General features: G+C 42.0%; 1 protein-coding gene across 1 annotated transcript; it reads left to right on the top strand.

Annotated features, from left to right (window-relative positions):
• The first annotated feature begins 5,673 nt into the window (after positions 1-5,673).
• On the top strand, positions 5,674-6,429 carry BDNF (brain derived neurotrophic factor). The gene has a single exon (XM_065403649.1). The coding sequence runs from the start codon at positions 5,689-5,691 to the stop codon at positions 6,427-6,429; it is 741 nt and encodes a 246-aa protein (XP_065259721.1). The 5' UTR covers positions 5,674-5,688.
• Positions 6,430-9,082: the final 2,653 nt, after the last annotated feature.

The following is a 9,082-nucleotide window of genomic DNA, read 5'->3' as shown; positions in this document are numbered from 1 at the left end:
CTCGTTTCAATTCCTTAGCTCTGCCACAGGCTTCCTGTGTGACCTTGGAGAATTCTCTTTATTTCTATGTGCCCCAGTTCTCCCTCTGCCAAAATAATACTTCATCTTGGCTATTTATACTGTAAACTCTTTGGGCCAGGGACCATCCCTTACAATGTGCATGTAGAGTGCCTAGCACACTGGGGCTTTGTTCTCAGTCAGGGCTTCTAGATGCTACCACAATACAAACTAATAATAAAGCGTGTATTGTGTCAAGCTTGTGTTGAAGCCTAACACATCATCCCAGCGCATAAATGATGGAAAGATGTTACAGCACCCATAGAGAACATGCAGGATCAGGCCCTGGTTTGTGTTTTGAGTTTAAGGGGGAGATTTTGCCCTGGTTGACCAAAAGGAAAAAGCAGCGGCAGGAAGGCTGTGGCAGGGAGGAAAACTGAGTTACTATATCATTGCAGGAAGTTGGCCACCACCCTCTCCCTAGCAAAATAGGCAGAGGTTCTGTCCCCAAATCCTGGAATACCCCAGAGATCCCCATGGATCTGCTACAGAAAAAGGATGATCCACACAGGAGCCCTGTGCATCTGTACTGGCATAGTGGTCCCGTTTCACACCTTTTGGCTCTGTGCCCTGGGGCCCTCCCGGGAAAGTGAAAGGGCATGCATGCTGCATTAACTTCTAGGTATATTTGTCACTGTTTGTCTATGTGTGGGAGGGACAATTGTCATAGCTCAGCCCTGTGTGCAGATTCCTGGAATTGCTGAGGCACCTCCATGCAAGGTTTCATTGAGGTTGTCTTTCCACATGGAAAGGGAAAGTACTATGCACTGATTCTGGACAGATGGTTTCCCCTCCTGCCCCTTCCCCGCACAGATACAATAGTAAAGGGTATTTAGAAATTCTGCTAGTAAAGCAGACTGGAAGATAGGCAAATACAGCTCTCTTCTCTTTTTCCCTCCTCTGGCTCATATAGCACAGTAGCTAAGCAGCAAACAGGAGTGCATACATAATCTGCATTGGTATTTGGATTTACAAGACATCTACTGTAATTGAACAGGCAGTAACTCTATTGAGCTGGGAGCAGAAGGGAAAGGATTGAAAACTCACATTCAAACTGTAATAACTGTTTTCAGTGACCCTTTTGATATGGATATTACAATATTAAGGATCTGGTACCAATTCATTAAGTGAGATATGAACCTTGCATTCATCAGTAAATTCGCAGAGCCTGGGGTAATACTTTTAAAGTAACAAAGAAAAAGTCTCCAGCTTTTGAAAGTGGCTGAAAGATTTTTATCTGTGCACTGAGATTTAACACTCTCATTCCATTATGACCTCATTATTACAAGATTAGCAGACATCGTGTGACTGCATCTGTGCTTCCACTATGAGCGCACTGTTGCCTATGAAATGAAAAGGTTTTGTATGTGTTAAAAGGATTTCCCACCACATTAGCACATTTGGACATCATTCTTTGCTAGAGATGATGAATGTGCCCAATGCACAAGTTACTAGCAGTCTCTTTTCTCTATAAAGAAATACAGACCAACCAATCTTTTGAGATGTTACATATCCATTGGTACTTGACCCATAACTCATTTAAAGAGGAGACTGTTGAAATTTTAGGTCCCAAAATTCACTTATCAGAAATGTGTGTTTATGGTGCCTTAAGGGTGGATTCCAGATATAGTTTTTCTGTTTGCTGCCAGGCTAAATTGCTAAAAGGGAAAAAAAGCCACGGTATGGTGACCTATTATATCAACAAATCCACTTGTGTGCTATTGTTATGCAACTCTGGCAGTGTAAAAGATGGCTGAGAGAATTGTTAATAGGATTCAAAGCCTAATTGGACTTCAGTCCCCATCCCTCAGATTACTTATGTGCGATAAAGATAATCCTATGTCATGCTCTGGGTGTAAATTGATCAGGATTAGGGTGGATTCTTTTCTACAGTGATGGAGGGAAGAACTGGTTAGGTGTACTCAGGGCCAACGAGAGGGGGGGAAAGCCGGTACAAATTACCAGGGCCCGGCGGTCCGGAAGGGGGCCCGGGGCCCAGCTTCCCCGGTCCCCGTCCCCCCCCCTCGTCGGCCCTGTTTAGCCGGTCCGCCCTTGCTGGGGGGCCCGAAAAAAAATTTTCACCAGGGCCCGAACCCACTCTCGGTGGCCCTGGGTGTACTGTGGGTGGTAACTGACTAAAGCAGTAGGTATTGAGCACTGACAGACTGCATGGACCAATGGCCAGCTGGCAGAGGATATCTGTGGACTAATGGATTGAACCTTTTTTTTTTTTTTTGGTCTCCCACAAGCATTGTCATGCCTCTTTTCCACGCTATCTCTTATGGCTGACTCTGGGGGAGGAGAAGGGGGTGTAGGGCAATCACCTGGATGCCAGCTTCCAGAGGTGCTGAACTGCTGTGCCACTCAGTTTTGGCTGGCTTTCCCCCTGCCCCTCAGCCACTCGTAGGGATGGGAGGCGCCAAAAACATTTTCCACCTTGACCAGCAAAACAGCTAGAGCCACTACTGGTAAAATGTATAACCTAAATCATTTTTCAGAGCCACTAGTCTCTTCTCCTCTAAATCCCCTTTAAAAACCCATTGCTATCATGATGCCCACTGTAAACTGCCTAGGTAGGTAGTCTGTTAGTGATTCATTCGGTCACTCATTTACTTACCTAATTTTAAAACAAACTCTGAGGCCCCAAACTGTAGACCTAGCTCATATGTGTGTCCCTATTGCACTTACCTTTGTCTCTCCCCTCCCCACCCTGTTGTGTTTTACACCCACTTGGCATGTCTAATCCTTATTTAGACTGTAAGGTTTTTGGCATAGGGACTGTCTTTTATTTTATGCTTGTACAGCTCCCTGCACAATGGAGCTTTGTTATTGGCTGTGGCCTCTGGGCACTATTGTAATATAAATAATAATAACAGTAATGAGTACTTGAATGGAAGCCATAAGATCTTGGTTCTGTTCCTAGCTCTGCTGTTAACTTATTGTGTGACCTTGGGCAAATCACTTAGGCCTTGGCTACACTGGCACTGTACAGTGCTGCAACTTGCTGCACTCAGGGGTGTGAAAACGCCCCCCCAAGCGCAGCGAGTACAACACTGTAAAGCGCCAGTGTAATCAGAGCCTGCAGCGCTGCACGCTCACTCGCAGCGCTGTAAGCTATTCCCCTCGCGGGAGGAGTACATATAGCGCTGCTAGAGAGCTCTCGCAGCGCTGGCGGCGCGACTACACTCGCGCTTCACAGCGCTGCCGACTGTAGCCAAGGCCGTAGGGCAGAATTTTCAAAATGTTTACAGATTTTTCAGTGTCTCAGTTCTTGGGTGAAGCTGAACCAATGGGAGCATAATCTCTCAGTGCCATAGGTGCCCTGTCTGCCAGTAAGATAAATCTATGTTTATATTAACAATGATACCCAGTCTGTAAGATGCTTTGAGATCCAAAGGATGAAAAATACTATTTATGTACAAAAGATGATTGTTCCTCATCATTAGAAGAAATACTATGTTCCTGTGAGTCACAGCCATCAGGTTTGTTTAATTTCAATGGGTCTGTGCCACAATGACACACTTAAACAGGAAGATGACTTGGACATGAGGATCTCCCCAGCTCAACTCACCCCTCAAGTAAATTCCTCTTGAAAGAAATAACCCTTCACTAAGTGAATGTTGGGCCCTAAAACCTGGGCAGTGTCCCTCTAGCATGTGAGCTTTTTAGTTTGGTCTTTTCCACTTGCGATTTTGGGAGTACTGGTTTCCCACAGAATATTTGTAGGAGATGAAGTAAGACTTCTACAGAGCACCCTGTTGCCAGACAAATACAGCATTTACTCCAGTGTGCATGCCAAGTATGAGGTACTTCCGAATGAACTTCAAAAGCACTGAAATGAACATTAGCTGCTGCTTCAAAAATGTGAACAATGCCATTGCTTTCTAGCAAGCAGTGAACTGGCATGAGCAGGGATCGGAAGGGAGAAAAAGTAACAAGTGGACTCAGAAGATGTTGTAGCAGCACTTTCAGATCAGCAAACACAGCTCTCTTTGTCACTGAGGGGTTTCAGGGATTGTATAGATTTCTTATTAAAGGAGCACCTAAAAGGTGCAATGTAGCATCTAAAATGTGAACTGTACAGACATACATAGCAAGAGACAGTTCCTGCCCTGAAGCGTTTATAATCTGAAAAGACAAAACAAAGGGTAGGTGGATAGACATGCAAGCAGACTCTCTGAGGTGCTGATAGGACCACATTTTGTTAATTCTACTGGGTGTGTGTTGTGGGTTTTGATAATATATAAACCACTCCCTCACTCTTCCTCTTCCATACTGCATGCTGTTTGCCTTATCACACATGGCAAGCATTTCTCTCACCTTGCCCACCTCACACCACAGACTGTGGGCTGAGTGTGAGAGACAAAAGGCAAACCAGACAGTCATGATATTTAAAACTCTCTGGCGTGGTGGCAGGGCCCTAATGGCTGGTTCATGCTATCTCTGCTGTGCTCAAACACTGGGGCCAAATGTTGCCATTCTTACTCAGGAAAACTTTCATTGAAATCAATGCTGAGTTCAACAGCTAGCTTGCCTGAATAAAGACTGTAGGATTTGGCCTTTGCCAGTTACCATACAGTGATTTTATTATTGTCCTTTCAATATAATGTGTGTTGAAACATTTCCATCACATTCAGATGATACAAACAATTTATTTACTTAGGCTGTATTTTAAGTGTTTATTATAGTATTAACTCTGTGATGGTTTGTCTGGTTGCATAGTCAATTTCTGTACACACCTACTTTTAGGCAAGAAGTAGGCCTGCCAGTGCTCAGTAATTGTATAGCTTCTATTGGTGATTGAAAGTACAGCTTATGGTGGTTGTGTCCACATGTGCTATAGACAACCTCAGGCAGACAGGCTGTGACACGGTTTGGGCCACAACACACCTCAGAATAAAATACCTGTGCGCGCACTCAAAATGGAAATCTTGTTTGACCCACATGAGCAACAACCACACAGGAAAACAGTTGCCGGAGAGGGTTCTGGCAGAGCAACTTTTATTTAGTATGGCTGTTGCTAGCACAGTTCAAGCTGCATTATAGATAGGGACTAAATGTATAGCTAATTACTTTTTGCCCAGAATGTTCATGTTGTGACGTACACAACTTCAAATTTGTTTTAGTAGCACAAGAGAAGGTAGCTTGACTTTACATCTCAAATTCAACATCAGGGTTAAAATACGTTGTCTGTTACAAGTACACAGCTATCTCTGACACTTTTCAAATTCTTACCCTTGTACTGTGGATGTTTAGTGCCATTTCTAATCTGCTGTTACACTCGCACCACAAATGGTAGGTCATTAAATCTTAAACCGATATAGTATCTGAAGTGTGACATTTACTAGTGAAGGACCTTGGGCAGGGTTGCCTATTCATTGGCTTACGTGTTAGCTGAAGATATAAATCAAGGGGCAAATGTTGAGTGTCTCTTTATAAAACGGAAACAATAATGCACCATTGATATTAATCTGCACCTTTGTGCAACTGATGTTCATAACAGGTGTTACATGAGTAAACTTTTCTCCTCTCAGGTCAACTAAATGGATATGGATTTGTTTTGGCCCCTATGAAATTTTAAATCTCTGTTTTTTGTCTTGTCCTTAACAGTTCCACCAAGTAAGAAGAGTGATGACCATCCTTTTCCTTACTATGGTTATTTCATACTTCAGTTGCATGAAAGCTGCCCCTATGAAAGAAGCAAGTGTCAGAGGACTAGGCAGCTTGGCTTACCCAGGTCTTCAGACCCATGGGACTCTGGAGAGCCTAAGTGGGCCCAACACTGGTTCAAGAGGACTGACCTCATTGGCAGACACTTTTGAACATGTCATAGAGGAGCTTCTAGATGAGGAACAGGACGTCCAGCCCAGTGAGGAAAACAAGGATGCCGACTTGTACACATCTCGGGTTATGCTAAGCAGTCAAGTGCCTTTGGAGCCCCCATTGCTCTTTCTGCTTGAGGAGTACAAAAATTACTTGGATGCTGCAAATATGTCCATGAGGGTCCGGCGCCACTCTGACCCTGCTCGCCGTGGGGAGCTAAGCGTGTGTGACAGTACAAGTGAGTGGGTAACAGCAGCAGAGAAAAAGACTGCAGTGGACATGTCTGGTGCAACGGTTACGGTCCTGGAAAAAGTCCCAGTACCCAAAGGCCAACTGAAGCAATACTTCTATGAGACCAAATGCAATCCCAAAGGTTACACAAAAGAGGGTTGCAGGGGCATAGACAAGAGGCACTGGAATTCCCAGTGCCGAACTACCCAGTCTTATGTGCGAGCTCTCACCATGGATAACAAAAAGAGAGTTGGCTGGCGGTTTATAAGAATAGACACTTCCTGTGTATGTACATTGACCATTAAAAGGGGAAGATAGTGGATTCGTGTTGTATAGATTATATTGAGACAAAATTATCTATTTGTATATATACATAACAGGGTAAATTATTCAGTAAAATAATAATTTTATGGACTGCATGTATAACTGAAGTTTATACAGTACAGTGGTTCCACAATCTATTTATTGAACATATCCATGACCTGAAGGGGAACAAACGTCATTTGCGCACAACTAAAACAAATAAGTCTCTGCATTACATTCCTCGATAACATTGTGGTTTGTTGCCGTTGCCAAGAATCGAAAACGTAAAAAGTTTTAAAAAAATAATAAAATTGCATGCTGCTTCAATTGTGAATTGATGATAAACTGTCCTCTTTCAGAAAAAAAATTTGAACCAAAACATTCCGTTTACATTTTAGACAGTAAGTATCTTTATTCCTGTTAGTATTATATCTGTTTACTGCTTTTAACTTCTGATAGCGTTGGAATTAAAACAATGTCAAGGTGCTGTTGTCATAGTTTTACTGTTTTATTTTTTTACTTTTAAATTCCCTCGAGGTTGGAAAAAGAAAAAAAATCGTTATGATATATGTTCTGGATAAAACAAATTTGGGTTTTTTTTGTATGTTGTGAAGGTGTTTGCAATATTGAATCAGGCTACTGACAAAATAAATAAATAAAAAAAAGAGGCAACTGAAAAAGAATGCTGATGTTCTGCTTCACATTGCTGAACTGCAGGCTTAAGGACAGTACTTGTGTAACTGTCTGGCTCCATGCTTTTTTTTTTTTTTTGATGGCTATATTTTGAAAAAACTGCATTTGCTTATATCACATTGGTTTGTGTGGGGGGTGAGGTTTGGTGGAGGGGTTGTTTGGAGTTCCCCCCCCCCCTTCCTGTCTTGGGCAGGAAATTGATTGCAATCTCTAAAATATTTCACTCCTCACCATATGACTAAAGCTTGTCATATTGAAAATATCATATAGAGCGTTGAGAGCAATTACTTAAAATGTAATAAAAGACTTTTTGTGCTTGGATCAAACGTTTTGTTGAAGCACAATAAAATGTCACGATAATGTGGTCTGAACAGAGTACAGTAAACGTAGATCAGAGTGGCTACAGGATTGGACAGTGTGGGCCCAATTCAATTATGAGTTACAACACATTGGTTTGAGTGGGGCTGCGTGAGTATAAATCTGCAATGAATTTGGCACCATGTGTTCAGCAGCAGAGCAATGCCATTGCCCTGCATATTGATGTATGTACTATAGCCTAATTCTCCACTGATGACAAAGGAAACATCTAATGTGCTCTATCCCTTTTGTTTCTGGGAAATATAGCACTTGAGAAATTGAGAGAATTCAGACCTGAAAGACTCCGGAGGGGTGGCTCTGGAATGAAGTAGAAAGAGGGCTCTACCTCTAACTTTAAGTACCGAATATATTTGGATACATTCAAGAGGTTCTACATCTTAAGGCGCAGTACATGGCAGCTTTAATCCACTAAACAAATAGCATCATGAATAAATAAGACTGTAAAAAAATGGTAGGTATGATAGTCACTGTTGGGTTAACTAACACCAAATCCAGTTAGACGTGAATATCTAATTGCAGCAATGTCCTAGTAGTCCAATAGCATGAAATCCGTATTTTTGAGTTAGAAACTCAAAAACAGAGCAAAGATGATTAAACAAAGGATAAATGTAGGTAAGGACTAAGTACAGCAATTGAAGTGAATACAGTGGGGGAAACATGCATTCTAGGGTGAGGGAAAGTAGCTCACCCTCTACTCAAGTAACCAGTAGTTAGTGAGTCTATTAGCCCAATAGTTCAGCTTTGTAGGCGATTCAGGTAGGTGGGAGAAAAGGGATAGAAAAAAATAGGTAAAACAAAAACACTTAAATTTTGCTATACTTCATCCAGAATTTAATATTAGCAAAATTTGTGCCCTATTTTGCATCTCTATTTTAAATCACCAGCGATCAGGCTTATTGTAAAATGTACTCCCTTCTCACAAATTATCCCTGGACATATGTTCAACACCCAATAACCCACCTATTTGATCAATATACAAATAGACATTATCCCATAAATTAACCCAATCATCCTTGTCAGCCAAGGATTGACTAAATAAATGGTCTTTATACTAAAGGTAAACAGACTCTGGATCTGTCAGTTCCGCAGAAGAAATGACTACCAGAATTTAGCTGCCCCACCTGCTCAATGACAACTTCTTCCTCCATCCTCAATATGTTTAAGCTTAGGGACTGTTAGCAGGAGTGTGCTGCTGCAACTGTGGAAATCCACAGGGATAAAGAGAGAGACATTTATCTGAACCTCTTGAAGCTGCAAACTTCAGGCTTCATGGAGAGATTACAGGCATGCTGCTCCTAGATGAAAACTAGAAATAAAGTACTTACCTGAAGATCTCAAAGCTCCAGTTTGTTTGCTTTATACAAACTGAAGGGTTGGGTGGGAGAGGATTTGATTTTGTTCAAATCAGTTGGTCCATCATCAGTTTTGTGTATGTTAAATATCCTTCTTTTTCATAGCCCTGATAATACTGTATGAAGCAATTGCAACCTCAAAAGTATTTCCATACTCTTTCTGTAGACAGAAGGGCTGAAATCCTGTCCCCACTGAAGTCAATGAAAGTTTTGCCATTGACTTTAATGAAGCTGGAATTTTAGCC

This window comes from Emys orbicularis, chromosome 4 (genome assembly GCF_028017835.1).
Source record: "Emys orbicularis isolate rEmyOrb1 chromosome 4, rEmyOrb1.hap1, whole genome shotgun sequence".
NCBI lineage: Eukaryota > Metazoa > Chordata > Testudines > Emydidae > Emys > Emys orbicularis.
The sequence above is the reverse complement of the archived record's forward strand: the minus strand, read 5'-3'. Positions and strand labels throughout refer to the sequence as shown.